The 19,407-nt window shown below is 45.1% G+C and overlaps 2 protein-coding genes across 9 annotated transcripts in view; both read right to left on the reverse strand.

Moving 5' to 3' along the window:
• The window catches only part of IL10RB (interleukin 10 receptor subunit beta), a 30,309-nt gene extending 15,162 nt beyond the window's left edge, over positions 1-15,147 (reverse strand). For all 3 annotated transcript variants that reach the window (XM_020284772.2, XM_012780882.3, XM_076000443.1), the window contains exons 1-5: positions 14,999-15,147; positions 13,606-13,729; positions 6,853-7,010; positions 4,298-4,464; positions 530-677 (exon numbers count right to left, since the gene is read on the reverse strand). In XM_020284772.2, coding sequence (XP_020140361.2) covers positions 530-677; positions 4,298-4,464; positions 6,853-7,010; positions 13,606-13,729; positions 14,999-15,047 — 646 coding nt within the window. In that variant the 5' untranslated portion in view covers positions 15,048-15,147. The remainder of the gene's footprint in view (positions 1-529; positions 678-4,297; positions 4,465-6,852; positions 7,011-13,605; positions 13,730-14,998) is intronic.
• A 585-nt stretch (positions 15,148-15,732) lies between these two features.
• IFNAR2 (interferon alpha and beta receptor subunit 2) overlaps positions 15,733-19,407 on the reverse strand; it is a 35,406-nt gene continuing 31,731 nt past the window's right edge. For 4 of the 6 annotated variants that reach the window (XM_076000440.1, XM_020284770.2, XM_012780878.3 and 1 more), the window contains one exon: positions 15,733-17,914. In XM_076000440.1, coding sequence (XP_075856555.1) covers positions 17,207-17,914 — 708 coding nt within the window. In that variant the 3' untranslated portion in view covers positions 15,733-17,206. The remainder of the gene's footprint in view (positions 17,915-19,407) is intronic. The other 2 variants (XM_012780881.3, XM_076000442.1) reach the window with 2 other exon arrangements.

A 19,407-nucleotide genomic window follows, 5' to 3' on the forward strand; every position in this document is an offset into this window, starting at 1 on the left:
AGTCCATATCATATGTGAAGGACTATGCTGAGGTACTGTTTTTTTATTTTATAATGGGCTCTGAAACAAGTGGCACCAGCTGAGGACAGGGGCGAGGTTTCTAGGCTCTCTCTGCCAGGCATGTGTCTGCAGGAGCTCAGCCTGGGAGCAAAGACTCCGGGGAAAGGGTGGCAGGGCACAAGGTGGCCTCAGGAGGATGATGAGCCTCGCTGCAGGCAGGCTGGGAGGGCAGAATGGCACAGGGGAGGGCGGCTCCTGGACACAGACCCTGGTCCAGACGACAGAAAAGGTTCCCATCAGTTCCTCTGATCTGAGGTTCTGAGCTGCCTCAGCAGGGGGTGGCCCCTTCTGGCACGAAGCTGATCAGCCAGGGTTGGGAGACCATACCAGGGTGACACATTTTTCTGAACTGGGTTGGAGTCTAGGCCGGAGGCGATGGTGTCTAAGGAGCCTTCTGGCCCTAAAGTCTGCAGAGCTGCTGACAATGCTTGGGGCAGGCAGAGCCACAGGCTGTGACCTCATGACTCACCGTCCTCAGTGGTCTGCTCACAGACAGGCTTGCTCCACTCGCCGGTTTTGTTCCGATCGGGAAGAAACCCTTGAACTTGAACACAGTAAGTTGTCCATGGTTCCAGGTTTCTGAGGACCTCGAAGTCATAGTGAGGAGTAATTTGGAACTAGGATTGGAGACAAAAATAAGAACACGGCTCAGCAGTGAAGGGATACCAGCTTTTGTTCCATACTCATGAGTTATAATCTCTGCTTCAGATTTAAAATAGGAAGGAGCAGGTAGCAGGTGCTCCTCCCAGTTCATTTCAGGGGACTGTGACACCATGCTAAGCAGCTCAGCAAGGGACTGACTGTGATGCTGACAAACCCTGTTGTTTCCTGAATTCTCTAGCTTAAGTAACATACAAATCATCCCATTTCTTTTTTTAAAAAAGACAAGTTTTAATGGGTTGACCCTGTGTCACACAAAAATTTATATGTTGGAGCCCAAACCCTGGGTACCTGTGAATGTGACCTTATCTGGAGAGAGGGTCTTTACAGAGGTAATCAAGTTCACAAATGAGGTTATTATGGTGGGTCCCTAATCCAAGGACTGGTGGCCTTATTATAAGCAGAACTTTGGACACAGGCACACAGGAGGAATGCCATGTGAAGGTGAAGGCAGAGATTGGGGTGATGTTTTCACAAGCCAAAGAACGCCAGAGATTGTCAGCAACCACTGGAACGAGGGAAGGCATGGAGCAAATCCATCCTTGACACCTTCAGAAGGAGCATGGCCCTGTGGACACCTTGATCTTGGACTTTCAGCCTCCAGAGTTGTTAGACAATAAATTTCTATTGCTTAAGCCTCCTAGGCTGTGCTACTTTGTCATAGCATCCTTAGCAAATGAATAGACCGGTCACACACAGTAAGACTCAATGTGATTTTCTTTTTAAGTTAAGAGCACGTTTTTAACCCTGGCTGCCTGGGCTTCTCCTGACTCACTTCTCCACGTTCGTTCTCCACACACCCGACCTCACCTTGAGAACACATGCCACAGCCTGCCTGCTCTGGGGGTGGTGGCACCGACTCATCTTAGTTTAATTTGCCTGTAAGATATCGTAATCGATGATATATTTCTGGATTTGAGAACTCAAAATAGTTCCCAGCAAAATAAAGGGAATTAGTAAGTATACAAAGTGAGCACAGTCTCTTTTTGTACTTTAGTAATTACTTATTTTTCTTTTGGGTTGGGGCTACTGACAGCTTGTCTATATCCCTTCATTGTGTGAGCAGGTAAGCGCGTGGAGGTCAATAATTGGGTTAGATCTACTGAATATATTGAAGAGTGCTAGGATTATACGCTTAGAATATATGAAGAGTATGGTATAACTTCTAATAAGTAAATTAAAAAACCAAAACCAAACCAAACCAATCCAAAAAAACAAACAATCAAAAAAACCCCCACAAAACACCTGGCTTTCATTTCTAGAAGCCTAATGCCTCTAAAATCTCACAGTGAAATTTTTTTCAAAGACTAAACTCAGAGGCCCTAGCAAGCAGGTGGCGGGCAGTGTGGGGGTGGCACAGCCAAGAAGGCACCGTCTCCAGCCCCTCTGGGGCTTTTTCACTTCTGGGTGACTTCTGGCTTTATCTTCTCACTTTCTCCCAACAAGATGGAAAAATTTCCAAAAGCCCTTCATGCCATTTGTTTAGGGACCGAATCTGGCACCAGCTCAGGAAAAGCTGCATTCTAGAAGGGAACCTTTAATGGTGACATTGCAGCCACCCATGAAAAGCTATGCAGCAGGTGGCCTTTGCACACTCTGAAGGCTGCCATGCAATTGGGCTCGAGAGGAAAAATGTGCAACCAGATGCCTGTGCTGGGTGTATGCGGGATAAGCAGCTAAATATAAAATGGGGTTTGTATCTCACACGTGCCGCAGGAGGCATTCAGCCATAGTGACTACAGAACTGGACTTTTTTTTTTTTAAACAAGGTCTCGATCTGTTGCCTGGGCTGGAGAACAGTGGCATCATTACAGCTCACTGCAGCCTTGAATTCCTGGCCTCCAGTAATCCTTCTGCCTCAGCCTCTGGAGTAGCTTGGACTATATGTGCACGTCACTATGCCTGGCTAATTTTCTTCATTTTTGTACAGATGAGGTCTCGCTCTGTTGCCTAGGCTGGACTCAAATTCCTGGTCTCCAGTGATCCTCCAGCCTTGGCCTCCCAAAGTGCTGGGATTATAGCTGTAAGCCACTGATCAGGCCTAGATCTTTAATTGGAGTCTGTTACTAACCCCTGGAGGGGAACAGTCTGCTCTTATCTTCCTACCCCAGGGCTTAGCAGAGACACCTGCATTTAATAAGTGATTATGAGTATGTGTCCCCCCAAAATTCAAATGTTCAAACTTAATCGTCAATGTGATAGTATTAAGAGGAGGGGCCTTTAGGAAGTGATTAAGGGGATTAGAGACCTTATAAACAGACAGCAGGGAGCTGTCTGTCCCTTTTCCCCAACCCTTCCACTGTCTTAGAAGCAGAGGGAGCCAGCACTCAGCAGACACTGAATCTGCTGGGACCTTGATCTTGGACTGCCTAGCCTACAGAACTGTGAGAAATAAATTCCTATTGTTTATAAATTGTCCCGTCTGTGGTCAATTTTTATTATTATTATTATTATTAATAATATTAATAATAATAATAACAATTATTATTATTTTGTTATAGTAGCAGAAATGGAGTAAGATGCTGCATTATTTAATGGAGCATTTTTTTGTGAAAAAAATTAACTTGAGTTTTGGGCTATGCAGTGTATGTATATACATTTAATTACATCATTCCTGAGACAATAAACATGGGTGATCCCCTCTTCCCAAACTCATTGAGAATTAAGTTATAAAATCAATATTTAATGTGGAAGAGATAACATATATGTAATATAACTTATATAACATATATGTAGGTCAGTTCAGGACCACGAATGGCATTCATCTCAGAAACACAAAGAATAAAATGTGACCAAGGGAGCATGAAAATTGCCTTAACAAGTCTACAAAAGTGGAAGGAAACCTCACGTATTGACCATATATATTGTTCCATGGGACAAGTTTATGTTTTTATTATGCCATTAAATTCCCCAACAATCCTATGAAGTAGGTTTTTATCCATATTTTATTATACCCTTTTTGCAGACCTGAGGAAGCTGAGGTCAAGAATGTTACCAGAGCTACATGGTGGCAGGGGCAATATTTCAATCAGGTCTTTTGACTCCAAACCCATGTTTTTAAAGGACTTGTCCCTGAAGAAGACAGCAAAAGAGAAAAGTGAGGTCAGAAAAGGTTAAAATGTGACACTGTCCATGCAGTGTCCTGGGGTAGGGCTGCCTCGACTGCTGACTTGCCTGATCTATGGGAAGTATGGGAACAGGGGTTGATGCCACGAGACAGCAGTCATTCAGCTGACCCCAAGTTCCCACAGCCAACTCTGACTCAGCTCTGCCTGCTCCTGCAACTTCCCTTCATGGGGAGAAAGGGCTGTTCTCACTGTGCAGACTTCAGCCTGGAAGTCTGCTCTGTGCACTTCCATGGGGGCTGGGAAGCTCGAGCCAGAGGTACCAGTCACCCTTCAGTCTGGGAAGCTTCTGGCTCTCAGAGGGTCAGGCCCTGGACCATAAGGTGTTGCCACCTTGCCAGACCCTGCCTGGATGGCCTCCTGGCCTTCTCTCTTTATTGTCATGTTCTCAGACTGAAACTTAAGCAAAGAACGTGAGAGCTTCCATCTGAAATGCGATTAATCAAGCTTACCTTTTCATCTGTACCATTTTTCCAATATTGCACGTTGTAAGCCCACGAGTTATAAATATTCTTCATGGTCCACGTCTCGGGTTCATTCTCAATTTGAGGGGCTGAGAAACGCATATGTAGAGAATCAGCAAGCATTTCTACTTGCATTCCAGGAGGTCCAATAACAGCTAAGTGTGAGAACAGAGTAAAATGATAATCAAAAATCACATTTTACAAACTTCATTTCACCGTTAATTTTTCATTTTTATTTCTCTAAAAAAAATATCTGATAACCTTTGTCTTTATTAATAAAGTATGGTTCATTTGTGTTAATTGTGATTTCTGATATATTTGGAATTCTGACTACATCATTTTGTGTTTTCTGTAAAAGCTGCTTTTAAATTTTTATTTTACTGCTTTGGCTTTTTCCCCTGCTCTTTTTTTTTTACTTTTATTTTCTGTTTTCTATTGGCTTGAAATTTATTTCCTTTGCTAGGCTGGAAGCTACAGCTGATATTTCTATTATTTTTAGTGGCCGCCCTTAAACATCTAACATATATGATTAACCATATGTATTTTTCCAACAACGTCTAACGCTGTTCCCCGCCGTACGTGCTTTTGCTATTTAGGTGTCTGGTGCATTCACTTCGTTTGGGTCTCTGTTCAAATGTGTCAGCTCCTCTGGGAGACTGTATCTTCCCACCCCTAGTAAAAAAGCAGCTTCCATCACTTTCCATCCTATTACCTTGCTTTAGTTTTCTTGAGAGTCACAGTCACAACCTGTCCTGCAATATATATATATTTGTTTATTATCTGTCTTCCTTATTAGAATATATGCTCTGTAGGGGCAGGGGCTTGCTCTTGTTCCCTGTTGTAGCTTCAGCACTCAGAATGTGCCTGGCACAACAGTGCTCAGTAATAACCACAGATGGGATAATAAATGGTTCTGGGCAACTGTGCTGTTTTGAGTTATGTCCTGAAATTTTCTCTGGCTGCTGCCACATTTTCAGGGCTGCTAAAGGGCCTACTTGTACCATTCTAATATGCTGGTCTGAAAACCAGATTAGAAAATCTGTTAGCTATGTTTCCAAAGCAAGTATAAATTGGTCCTGCATGACATCTCAAAGCACTTTCCTATCACTAAAGCACATCATCTCCAGGAGGCGAATATCCAATACGGGCAGTAGTTGTAAGAGCATAGACACAGGAGCCTGGGTCTGAGTCCCTGCTCTGCGCTCTTTGCCTGTGTGACCTTCCCACAAGCTGCTTAACCTTTTTTTTTTTTTTTTTTGAGACAGAGTCTTGCTTTGTTGCCCAGGATAGAGTGAGTGCCATGGCGTCAGCCTAGCTCACAGCAACCTCAAACTCCTGGCCTCAAGCAATCCTGCTGCCTCAGCCTCCCGAGTAGCTGGGACTACAGGCATGCACCACCATGCCCAGCTAATTTTCTTCTATATATATTAGTTGGCTAATTAATTTTTTTCTATTTATAGTAGAGATGGGGTCTTGTTCTTGCTCAGGCTGGTTTTGAACTCCTGACCTTGAGCAATCCGCCCGCCTCGGCCTCCCAGAGTGCTAGGATTATAGGCGTGAGCCACTGTGCCCAGCCTGCTTAACCACTTTGAACCTCAGCTGCTGAAGGTAACATTCATACATGGGACCTAAAATAGGATTTGGAACCAGCTGGGACATGTGAAGTAAGTCAGCAATCATAGGAGCAGAAACCCATACTTGACTATTATGAAACTGCATTTTTTTGTGCTTATTTTTTTTCCTGGTTTTTATAATGGTACCTTTGGAAAAGATAATATACCTTTGATCATTTCTGATTTCAGAAATAAGAGGCTTTTGCCCAAGCTTGGAACAGTATTAGAAAGGGAAAAAGGACCTTCTAGCCTCATCCCTACCAGGGAGAATGTGACTGCGGGAGCCAGGGGGGTCCAGAGGACTGGTACAAGGACCCTTCCCACATAGGGACAATTATTTTAGTGTTTCTCTCTACCTGCTGCTTGGAGGGCTATACTGAGTTTTGTCCATCAGATTCTTGTAACCCCAAATCCTCTTTCCTCTCTCAATTGCTATATGGTGGTTTTATTAGTTTCCAGTTGGATATTTTAAGTATGTTCATCTGGGGACCTCTGGCGGGTCCCTATAACCCTCCAGATCTAACCTGGGGACATTCTTTTCAACGCCTACCAGCCACCCTGACCCAACCCATGTGCCATCAGCTGTACCCCTCCCTTTTATCCTTTGTCCCTTGCTCCCAGCAAATTTACCACATGAATCTCTCCAGTTCTTCTCATGAACTGTGCTGACCTCAACTCATGTATACCCTTAAAACACTGAAGCTACTAAATTTACATTTAATTATTTTACTGATGATATGCTTGTCCTTTCCTGTTTCTCCCAAGAACTCCTTTAAGGCCACAGCCCCCTCTGGTATATTCACTAAGCTCCTTGTACAAGGCCCTCCACTTGCGGGCACTCAGAGAATTCTTGTTGATGGACCAATCAATGTGCAAAAAACTAAGGCAACATGTCAACATTCCAACAAAATGGGAGACAAAATGGCTTACTGTCGTCCACAGGACAGAAGGTGATGTTTACCCAGTCTGAGTGCTCATCTGCAAATTCAGCTCTGACTCTCAAGGTGTGGTCACCATACTTGGAAAGAGTTGAGAAGTCACATTCCGTCGAGGCAGTGCTCACGCACACATCTTGGAATTTCTTGTAACTATGCAGTCAGAAAGATAAATAAATCATAAGAACTCTAACTTCAGTCTCCCTGAGGTTGACTGGTGTTTACTCCTCCTGCTCCCGATGACTAACAGAGAATAATGACAGAAAAATAAAGCAAATTCTTAATCATCAGTGTTGATGAACAGTATTATGATTTATATCAGTATTTTCCAAGCTGTGCTGCATGGGATCTTAATGATCCTTGAGATATCATAAGGCAGTTAAAAAAATAATCTATCCCCTGGTTAAATAAGTTGGAGGAAAAAGTGGGTTAAATATGAAAATAGATGTCTTTAAAAAAGAACAGACTTCTTACATCCTAATAATAAGCACGTGCCTCTCAAAACATGGGTTAAGTCTTTAACATATATGACCCAAAAAGCTTTCTTCCTTGATTATGTATTTCTGAAAGCATTGGCATAGGATTTGTGATATATACAGATTAACCAAAATAAGGATATTCAATTCAAATAAAGATAAGCAATTTCAAATACAGTCACATGATGCATAATGCCGTTTTGGTCAATGATAGACGACATGACTTATACAATGGTGGTCCCATAAGACTATAATACTGTATTTTCACTGTACCTTTTCTATGTTTAAGTTTGTTTAGATACAGATACACGTCATTATCATGCTTCATTTTATTTTGTAGAACGCACTACAAACCGAACGTTCTACAAACTGAATATTTGTGCCAACCCTGTGTCAAGTCTATTGGTGCCAGTTTTCCAACAGCATGTGCTCACTTTGTGTGTGTGTCACAGTTTTGTAATTCTTGCAGTGTTTCAAACTTTTTCACCATTATGACATCTGTTATGGTTATCTGTGATCAGTGATCTTTGATGTTACTATTGTAATTGTTTTGGGGTGCCATGAACTGTGTCCATATAAAACGGCAAACTTAATTGATAAATGTTATATGTTGTTCTGACTGCTCCACCGACCGGCCATTCTCCTGTCACCCCCTATTTCCTCAGAAACAAAAGTACTGAAATTAGGCCAGTTCATAACCCTACAATGGCCTTTAAGTGTTCAAGTGAAAGGAAGAGTTGCATGTCTCTCACCTTGGAAACGATCAGGCTTAGAAAGGGAGTCATGCCGAAAGCCAACACAGGTCGAAAGCTAGTGAGGCCTCTTGTGCCAAACAGCCAAGTTGTGAATGCCAAGGAAAAGTTCTTGAAGGAAATTAAAAATGCTACTCCAGTGAAAACACACAATGATAAGAAAGTGAAGCAACCTTATTGCTGACATAGAGAAAATTTAAGTGGTCTGGATAGAAGATCAAACCAACCACAACATTCCCTTAAGGCAAAGTCTGATCCCGAGCAAGGCCCTAACTCTCTTCAATTCCATGTGAGGAAGCTGCAGAACAAAAGTTGGAAGCTAGTAGAGGTTGAGTCATGACATTTAAGGAAAGAAGCTGTCTCCAGAACATAAAGTTGCGAGGGGAAGAAGCAAATGCTGATGGAGAAGCTGTGCTAAGTTATCCAGAGATCCAGCTAAGATCACTGATGAAGGCGGCTCCACTACACAACAGACTTCCAATGAAAACAAAACAGACCTCTATTGGAAGAGGATGCCATGTAGGATTTTCATAACTAGAGAGGAAAAGTCAATGCCTGGCTTCAGAGCTCTTATTTTTAATTATTTTTACATTTTTAACTTTATTATTATTATTATTATTGGGTTTTTTTAGAGACAGGGCTTGGCTCTGTTACCCAGGCTGGAATGTGGTGGCATGATCATAGCTCACTGTAGTGTTGAACTCCTGGGCTTGAGCAAACCTGCCTCAGCCTTCCAAGTAGCTAGGACTATAGGCATATGCCACCATGCCTGGCTAATGTAACAAAAATTTTCCTTTTCTTTTACAAATGGGGTCTCTCTATGTTGCCCAGGCTGGTCTTGGACTCCTAGCCTCAAGTGATCCTTCTGCCTCAGCCTCCCAAGTAGCTGGGATGATAGGCATGAGCCACCATGCCCGGCTGGCTTCAAAGCTTTGAAGGACAGGCTGACTCTCTTGTTAGGGGCTAATGCAGCTGGTGACTTTAAGTTGATGCCAATGCTCATTTACCATTCTGAAAACCCTAGGGTCCTTAAGAATCATGCTAAATCTACTCCGCCTATGTTCTATAAATGGAACCACAAAGTCTAGATGATAGCATATCTATATACAGCATGGTCTACTGAATATTTTAAGCTAACCATTGGGGCCTACTACTCAGAAAAAAATTATTATGAGCAGTAATAATTGTCAATATTATTAATACTAACAAGTAATCTTGTCAATATTACTGCTCATTGACAATGCACCTCGTCACCCAAGATCTCTGATGGAGGTGTATAAAGAGATTAATGTTCTTATGCCTGCTAACGCAACATCCATTTTGCAGCCCATGAATCATGCAGTAATTTCCACTTTCAAGTCTTATTATTTAAGAAGTATGTTTCATAAGGCAATAGCTTCCACAGATTCTTCTGATGGATCAGAGTGGTCAACTGAAAACCTTCCGGAAAGGATTTATCATTCTAGATGCCATTAAGAATATTTGTGTTTCATGGGAGGAGGCCAAAATATCAACACGAACAAGACTTTGGAAGAAGTTGATTCTAGCCCTCATGGATGGCTTTGAGGTGTTCATGACTTTAGTGGAGGAAATCACTGCAGATGTGGTGGGAACAGCAAGAGAACAAGAATTAGAAGTGGAGCCTGAGGATATGACTGAATTGCTACAATCTCACACTAAAACTCTAATGGAAGAGGAGCTGTTTTTTATGGATGAGCAAAGAAAGTGGTTTTTTGAGATGGAATTTATTTCTGGTGAAGATGCCATGAACATTACTAAACTGACAACAAAGGATTTAGAATATTACATAAGCTTAGTTAACAGAGCAGTGGCAGATTTTGAGAGGATTGATTTCAATTTTGAAAGAAGTTCTACTGTGGGTAAAATGTTATCCAACAGCATTGCGTGCAACAGAGAAATCCCTAATTTCTGAAAAAAGTGTCAACTGATGTGGCAAACTTCACTGTTGTCTTATTTTAAGGAATTGCTCTAGCTATCCCAACCTTCAGCAACCACCACCCTGATGAGTTAGCAGCCATCAACACAGAGGCAAGACTCTCCACCAGCAAAAAAAAATTACAACTTGCTGAAGGCTCAGATGATCATCAGCATTTTCCAGCAACACATTATTTTTAAATTAGGGTATACATACATTTTTTAGACAATGTTACTGCATACTTAATAGACTACACAATACTGTAAACATAACTTTTGTATGTATTGGGAAACCAAAAAATTCATGTAGCTTGCTTTATTACTTGTTTGCTTTATTGCAGTGGTCTGGAACCCAGCCTGCTAATATCTTCAAGGTATGCCTGTATGTAAATACTAACCATTATGTGGCAATTGCCTGCAGTATTCAGTATGGTAATATGCAGCACAGGTTTGTAGCATTAGGAACAATATGCTACACCAGGGGTCCTCAAACTTTTAAAACAGGGGGCCAGTTCACTGTCCCTCAGACCGTTGGAGAGTGTGCACTGTGGGCCTGGGACGAGTTGGCTGCTAAGCAGGACAGGCAGTGGCGGCAAAACACCCGGAGGGCTAGATAAATGTGCTAGGCAGCCCACATGTGGCCCTCAGGCTGTAGTTTGAAGACACCTGGGCTACACCTTATAGCCTAGGTATGTAGTAGGCTATACCATCTAGGTTTGTGTAAGTACACTCTATGACGTTTGCACAAAGGTAAAATCACCTAACGATACATTTCTCAGAACGTGTCCCTGTTATTAAGCAATGCTTGACTGTAATTGCAATTACCCTGGAAAATTTATAAAATAATGCATCAATCGCAGTCAGAACTCTATCCCCAACAGCAACCACTGAAGGGAGGGTAGCAGAAATGTGAAGTGGAAGCAGAAAAGACATGACATTTGGGACTACCTACTGGATGCTAAGCAAATACAATCTATCGATCTCCATGACTTAATCTCACGACAGCCTGAGGATGTATAATTATTAATAGCTTACCCTGACCTAAGGAAGTCCAGGTTCTCCTCCTGCAAAAGGCCAGGATATTGTTTGACTGGTCCCCCAGGGCACCTTTTGTCTAGGGGCCAAAACCAAATTTGGCTGTGCTCAGAAGTGACAATGAAGGTGATGATGATAAAATAATAACAGTTCAACATTTCTTGAGTACTTAGAGGTCAGGCGTGAAGAGCCTAAAAAATCTGTCCAACTGAACTCAGATCTGTTTGACTTCAGAGCCCACAGTGTTAGGTAGCACATTGTACCTCATGGAATTCTTAGCAATATCCAGAACAATCCCTTGTGAAAAACAGGCAGAGATATTACAACTGGGATCATACTGTTTTATAATCTGCTTTTTTTCACTTAATATACCACAGACATTTGCCAATCAATCAATTCTTCATAGCTGTGTATCATCCCATCATTTAGAAAATCCAGGGATTATTTCATTAAGAGAGTTTTCTCACATGTGGCCATTCCCTTCATTTAAACTAATGCATCAACTGGCTGGGCTCACAGTATTTGAAAAGTTGTTTGGAATAACTTCTCTTTCACCAAGTTATTTTGATTGCATTTATAACTATTTCTCTCCTCATTAAATAGGTAATATGACCCATTCCCCATACTGGCATCTAATTTTGGGGGGATGGTTCCATGTTAAAGTCACCAACACATCCTCTGAAGTGTCCCAATGAGCACATACAACAGAGTGTTTGTGCTATGCAAATGCTCAGGCTAAATTCTAAACTTATCTTCTATGGAGCCACATAAGAATTCATCAGATCTTTCGGGATCAAATGTCTTCCCCAAGAACATGCCCTGCACGTGTTTTTGTTTTCTCCAGCATGTGCCAGGCTTGGTCTGTAGTTACACGTGAAGGAAACCTGGAACCCAGGCATAGACTCTCGGTTAATAACCACCTCCTGCCCCTACACCTCCAGGAAGTCACTAAGACCTCTCACCTAAAACCAAATGCCTCTACTATGGGGGCAAAAGAGCAAGGCACAGAACAGCAAAAAACAAACGACAGAGGAGAGAGAGAGAAAATGAGGGAAGTTAATTTTCCAGAGAAATCTCGATGGCCGTCCAGATTGAGGGGAAAAAACACAGAAATGCAATGATAAAACCAATCAGTAGTAGAAAATGCACCGCAGGAAAAAATAAAGTGTAGAATGACCCTTCTTAAATTCATGGTACGACTGACAAAACTGGACTATGGACTGTAGATTAGATAAAAGTAATTGTATAAATAATAAAGTTTGTTTTATTATTGCAATAATAAAGAGCTTTTAACTGTAGCATGTGATGTGAAAGACTGTCCTTGTTCTTGCAAAATATACACTGAAATATTAAGGGACAGAGGGCATGATGTATGAGAGAGAAGGAGAGGAGAGGAAGAGAGAAAATGTGGCAAACACTACAATTTAGTGAATCTGATTGTAGGCTATCTAGAAATTCTTTGTACTATACTTGAAATTTTGAAATGTTCTGTTAGTTTGGAATATTTTGAACTAAAAAGTTAAAAAGAAAACCACCAACATGTAGAAATATTTATTTATCTTTCTATCTCTTCACTGACTCAGCAGGCCATGAGGATGTTTGTAAAATGACAGCCAGATGGGGGGAGTGTGGGATTAATGCGACCCAGGACTGAATTCCCTTCCACCCCACTGAAGGACTTGTCTATCTGCCTATGTTTCTGAGTCACATAAAAAGCAAGAATGTTGGCTTGTCAGCCTTTGGCCTCCTGCTGTTATTTGCACCTGACGTAAAGGTGTGTCACCTGCAGGCCAGCATGTGGTATATGGTGGCAGGCCGCCAAGTGAGCAGTGGCATGGATTTCCTTCACCAGGTACAGGGAAATACTGACAGGCAGGAGAGGTAGAGGGAGTTCAGACTACCACGGAGATGATCAGCTAGGGTGACATTCACCCTTCCTTCACAGTGTTTGCTGATGTGAGAGAATGGAACTTTTGACAGCCAGTAGCTGTCTTGCCTTTAATTTCAAGAGGTGGCCATGTAGTAACTGAGCGCCCACTATGCAAACTGCGCACCCCATCGCATTGGGGCGCACTATTATATCCACTGGAGGAGGGCAGGTGGTACGTGGTAGCAAGGGTCTTGCTGACTGCTTTGCATACCTCAGCTTCCACTCGTACATTGTTGACTTTTAACAATACTGCTTTAATCTGGAGATGACAGCAGCAGCACTTTCCTCTTAAATTGTGACAAACAAACTAGGTTCTATATCAAACCGAGGATACCCACTGTGGCTGATTACATCTTACATACACATGATACAAGGTCTGTATCTACCAGCAGCCCAGTGATAAACAAACCATGAACCATCACAACAAGAAAACCTAAAAAGGAAAAGGTGACCACAAGAATTTCCTGGACAGAAAGAAAAAGGCCAGCAGAGAGGCTCCCTGAGGCCTGTCATGGTCACATGGTGACAGTGGTCACCCTTTCCTTCTGTGGCCCAGCCCAGAGACCAACCCAGGGCCCCCTCCTCTGCTGCCTTCCTACCAAGAGCAAGGCCAGACTCACCTCTGGTACTGGGCTGTGAAAGTCAGATTCCCTTTGGGAAAAGCAGGAGACTCCCACTGCAGAATGTTCTTGAAATTAACTGAATTCATTCTGACATTTTCAGGAGGTGGCACCATTCCCAATGCTGTAAAAATAAAGGGAAAAAAAATTACAACTTTTTTCCTCAAAAAGGTAGCCCATGAAAATGACCACATGGAACACTTGGTTCTCCCCTCCCACTCCACCTCTTCAAAAACCACATGGATGAGGGAGGGAGAGAGAGGGAGACCTTAACTGTATGAGGAATCTGGATTTTATTTGAAGAGCCACTGGAAGACATTTGGAAAGCGGGGTGGTGGTGCCAGTAGTGACATGGGGACAGATGAAGGGGATTTGGATTTGGGTGGTGGTAGAAAGGTGTGAGGGGTAGATGGATTTTAGATGTATTTCCAGAAGTATAAACTCTGGATTTCCTGACACATTTGCTGTGGAAAAGTCAAAATTAACGTCCACTTCTGGCTTATGCGCCTGGTGCCCCGACTGGGACTGGGGCAGGGAGCTCACGAGTCCCTTTGTAGCTGCATTAGGTTGGAGATGCCGGAGAGACGCAGGTAGGGATGGATGTCAGAGGGACAGCTGGCTGAAAGACCCCAGAGGTCCACAGAAGACAGACCGGGGCTAGAGACAGAAATTATGTGTAAGCCTTTTAATAGAAAGTTCTAAACATACACACAGGTAGAGAGAGGAGTAAAATAAACCGCCTCCTATCACCCGACTGGTACCAATAGGGATTTGAGAGTATTGGCCCACAGCCGGTACTTAACGCCAGGGTTCTGCTGAAGTCCCCCAAGAACTGCCCAGGGGAAGGGGGGACAGGGCGGGGACACGCCCGCGGCGACGCACAGCTCTGGAAGGGAGGAGGACGCGAGTAGCAACAGCCTGCAAGGCAGCAGGGAAGCCAGAGCGCCGGGGCAGCCTTCCTCAGAAAGGACGGAGGGGGCCATCGTGAGGCGGACCCTGGGCGGTCAATTTAGAGGACAGAAAATGTTTCCTTGGATTTAGGACCGAGAAGCCACAGAGCTGGGCGCTGAGGGGCGAATTCGGATTTTAGGGCGCTGAGGCCTGAACGGGGAGGTGCGGGCAAGTGGAGACGGTGATGGAGACACTTAGACGCCCCGAGCTAGAGACGCCGGGAAGTCTCCCCCTCGGGCGCGGGCTGGGCCTGCTCCCCGCAGGATCCCGGAGGCCCGTGTTCGCAGCCGACTGTGGGTTTGAATCTCCCTGGCGGCGCGACCCGGCGCGCAGCCGCTTTCCCGGCGCCCACGGGCGCCAGCAGGGGTCGCATCTCGCGGGGCCTCCGCGTTGCCGCCCGCGCCCTTCCCCGCGCGCGCGCGCGCCCCCCGCGGCCCCTCACCTGACGCCAGCAGGCAGCCGGCCAGCCAGCTCCCGAGGCCCCGCGCCATGGCTTCCGGGACCCGGGGGGGCGGGGCGGCCTGAGCCCCTGGCCCCGCCCCCGCCGCGGGCCCCGCCCCGGCCCGGTCCCCCAGTGCGGGTGCCGGGACCCCGCGCTCCAGCCCGGCGACCCGGAGGAGGTTAAACAAAGTTAAGTAAATACACTAAAACGCCACCCCAGGGGTGACTGCTGGGTGGTGGGGTCTTGGGCGGCGGCGGGTTTTCTTCAGACCACCCCGCACGCCCCAGGGTTTCCCCCGCCGCCGCCGGGCACGCCCCCGGACGCCCGGTCCCCGCGTCGGAGCTAACGGCGCCGGTCCGCGAGCCCAGTTTGAGCGCGTCTTCCTCACCCTCCCCTTCCCCAGCGAAGAACAACACCGAACTAGGTCGTTTGTTTCGCAATAACTCGTTTCTCCCGCGGGACTGCTGAGAAAGCTTTAATTTCCTCTTTTCAAACGTGATCAGCGGTGAGCTTGGAAAATCCAGAGCCGGCCGAGGTGTTGGGTAATGCACGCCACCGCCTGGGGTCTGGCCCGGGTACAGTCCCGGCGAGGCCAGCGGGGGACCTCCCGGGTACCCTGCAGGCCACCCTGCACTCGGAGGGGGCGGGTGCACCCCTCGAGCTGCCGGCTCCAGCACGGTCTGCAGCAGACGTGCACTGGCTAATGAGGAACAACTCTGAAGACCACACCGAGGTTGTATGAAAAAGTATTTTTATATTACCCTTTGCCAGCCTCCACCCATTATACAAAATTTTTTAAAAATACACACACACACACACAGCCATAAAGAGATTATACAAAAATATCAATCTGGAAATTTTTCAGAATACAGTAGATGCATTCAGAGGGCAGAGAAAGGGACTGTGTATACAGCAAGATCTCTTTCCTATGGAATTCCTTTAGATCATTAAATAAGTGCTTCCCTCCTCATAGCCCTCTCCCTTTTGAGTTGCTTTAAAGCAATTACATAGATAATCTATTTAAAGTCCTTGAACTAGGACTGGTATTATTTTTTGTTTTCCCCTTTTGAATGGGCCTAGCAGAGAGGTCTGAGAGGGTTAGGGGAGTGAGACAGGAAGGTCTTCTACCTTTCATTCCTCCTTGGAGCCTCTCAGGGTGGCAGCACTTCCACCTGAGTCTTTATTCCTGTGTGTTTTCTAGTCTTTCTCCTAGATTCATAGGATCTTGGAGATTACCTAGGGTCACACTGTGAAATCACCGCAGTCAGCTCTCTGAGTCTCAGTCCTTGTACTGTTTGCTACATGACATTCTAGAACCTCACTTTTTTTTCCTTCCTGATTCATAGAAACAGTAATCACATGTAGGACATTTGGAATCAGCACATAAAGCATTTTTAAAACTGTCATATGATGTCTGGGACTTGTATGTCATAATTCTTCTGAAGACTTGGAAGCACTTCTGCTTTTGTGCTTTTTTTTTTTTTTAATCTTAAAATATGGCACCGGGATTTTATCCCTGTCCCCTGTGCAATGTTTCCTCTCTCCGGCAGTCACCTGCCTGGAGTCTGTCTTCCACACTCACACTGGGGAGGGCCAGATGAGGTGGAATTCTCAGAGTGGAGGAGACAGAATAAGACATAGGCGAGGTACCCAAGGCCCATTCACGGAAACCATGGGAGCACTTCTGTTCTCTCCAGCTGCTCTCCCGCCCCTCCACCTCCTTGCCTGCCAGCTCTGCAGCTTTCCTTGAGCCTGCTGGGCTCCGTGGGCTGTACTTGCTAAACCCTGCTGGCTGCTGCTCTTAGGAATCCTGTCCAGTGTTTTCCTTTTCTTTCCCTGCTCCCACCCTGGCCCAATTTACTTCCCAGAAATACCACAGGGCCCTAAACCACCCCTGAAAACCACATGGAACCCTGCTTCCTGGGAAACATGTTGCACGTACATCATAAGTGCATCAGTGTGAAGGGGACGGCACAGATGTTCCCTTCAAAGTGCATCACTTTGAATATGTAAACAACGCACCCAATGACAACAGGTTCCCCATACTGGGGATTTGCATAGATGATGTCACTGGGAAGAAGGAGACATACTCCACAGTTTCCCACTCCTTCCCTCAGAGAACACTTGCAGACCACAAAGCAGCAAGTTAGGGTGCAAGGAGCGAGAACTCTGTAGCAACTTGTCCAAGTTCATGGAATAGTTGTGGAGTCATCTCATTATATAACCATCCCCGAAGTCAACATCTGACTCCGAAGTGTCGCTTTTATCAGATAGATCATCTTCGGGCCACAGGTGCTCTGAAGAGGGGCTGAGATGGGCTGGCTGCGTCCCTTCCCCAGTGGCCAGCAGCAGGCTTGATTCCCTTTCGTCTGCGTCCTCTGGGCCAACTGTCTCTTCTAGAAGAGCTGATAACATCAGAGGGTCTTCTGAGTTGTCACTGTCATCACTGTCGTCGAACCTCATGAGCACGGACTTTAAATCCACATTGAAGATGGTTCTGTCCCCAGACTGCTCAGTGGAGCTACTGTCCCCCTCGAGGAAGGGGTCTTGGAGGGGACTCTCTCTCCTCCCATAGGGCCCACTCATGTGTTCCAGCTGCCAGGGGCCGTGCCCTGGCGTCGCGGGGGGCTCCGCGGCAGCCTCAGGGAGGTCAGGCTCCTCGCAGGAGTCTGGGTCTGTGAACTCTGCCTCCTCAGAGGCTGCGGAGGCCTGGCTCGGAGGCCTGACTGTTAGCCCGTGCATGGTGTAACCACCGGCGCTTGCTCTGGGGGCTGCTTTGTTATCATCATCACTCTCATCATCGTAATTGTAATCCCACACTTTCTTCTTCCTGTTGATGGAAATGACCTCCACCGTATCCAGGGCTTCCCACGGTGGCAGTTCGGGAAATATCCAGGCTGAAAAGTTACGAAAATTCTTAAAAAAAAACACAGAAAACCTGTATCAGCTGTGAGTGTTTGCTCTTGACGTTTTACGTAATAAAACTTAATGAATTGGGTGTGGTGGCTCACGCCTGTAGTCCCAGCCACGTGGGAGACTTCAGGGAGGACTGCTTGAACCCAGGAGTTTGAGGCCTCAGTGCACTATGACGGCACCTGTGAATAGCCACTGGACTCTGGCCTGGACAACATAGCAAGACCCTGGTTCTAAAAAAAAATTAATTAATTAAAAAAATTAAAAAGTAAAATAAATTAAAAAAACTTAATGAGATTGACTGGACAATGATGCAGATGATGATGATGATGACAACAATAATCACATCTAATAGTTACACAGTGTGTATAATCTGCCAGGTGCTACTTTTAGTGCTTTATACATAATTCACTTGACCCTCACAGCTGCTCTATGAAGTAGGCTTACTATTCTTATGCCCCCTCTACATATGAGAAAATGAGGTGCAGAGAGGTTGAGAAACTTGCTCTCGGTTCATGACAGCTGGATTTCACACCAGGATGGTGCCTGACCAGAGAGACTATTCTGACTCACCCCTGCCCACTTCCTCTTCCTCGGGTGCTTCTTGCCTGTTGGAGGAATCTATCTATTTAGGCTGGACAGATTTCAATTCTGGATTGCCAAAACATTCTTCAGTGGGGTCAGGGAACTGTGGGTGAGGGAAGAATCTAGGGAACTGATTCTATTGGGGGATAAAGGCCCAGGGAAATAATAATATGCACTCTCTGGTTTAGAGGACCGTAACAATGCAGATGGCCCCTAAAGGGTCAGGCATGGGGGAGCAGGGAGACTGAAGCCTGTTCTATCCCAGCCCTGGGAAGAAAACACCTCTAGGACCCAGAATAGGAGGTGGGCTGAGTTCCCCACTGCTGGAGGGTCCTGTTGTTGAATTGACTTTAATGGGGCGACCAGTGAGAAGGGGGGGGGTCACAAGGATTTTCTCACAGACCTAGAATCCTCACTGGCATGGTTCTCCTCTCTGCCCTCCTGTACCTGCACAGGCTGCCCAATCTGTTAAACCTCCCCTTCCCATACTCTAGCCAGACCCAGCCTTGGGGTGAATTTTTCTACTGGGTGGTTCATCTTTTTTCTTATGGATTCATAGGTGTTCTTTATATAATTGGTAGGCTAATTCTTTGTCAATTACTTAGGTAACATAGATTTCTCCCTAGTCTGTGGCTTGTCATTTTATTCTCCTTAGGATGACAGTTGATGAAAAGAAATCTTTAATTTTAGTGTAAGAAAACTTATCAATTTTATTCTGTTATGGATTTTGCTTTTTGCACCTGAATCGTCCTTACCCCAAAGTCATACAGAATCTCCCATATTGCCTTCTAAAACGTTAACAGTTTTTACTTTCACATTACAGTCTTTGATTTACCTGCAACTGATTTTTGTGTATGGTGTAAGGTAGGGATCCAATGTCATTTCTCCCTGTATAGATGACGTTTATTGAC

The sequence above is a fragment of the Microcebus murinus genome, chromosome 1 (genome assembly GCF_040939455.1).
Source record: "Microcebus murinus isolate Inina chromosome 1, M.murinus_Inina_mat1.0, whole genome shotgun sequence".
Classification (NCBI taxonomy): domain Eukaryota; kingdom Metazoa; phylum Chordata; class Mammalia; order Primates; family Cheirogaleidae; genus Microcebus; species Microcebus murinus.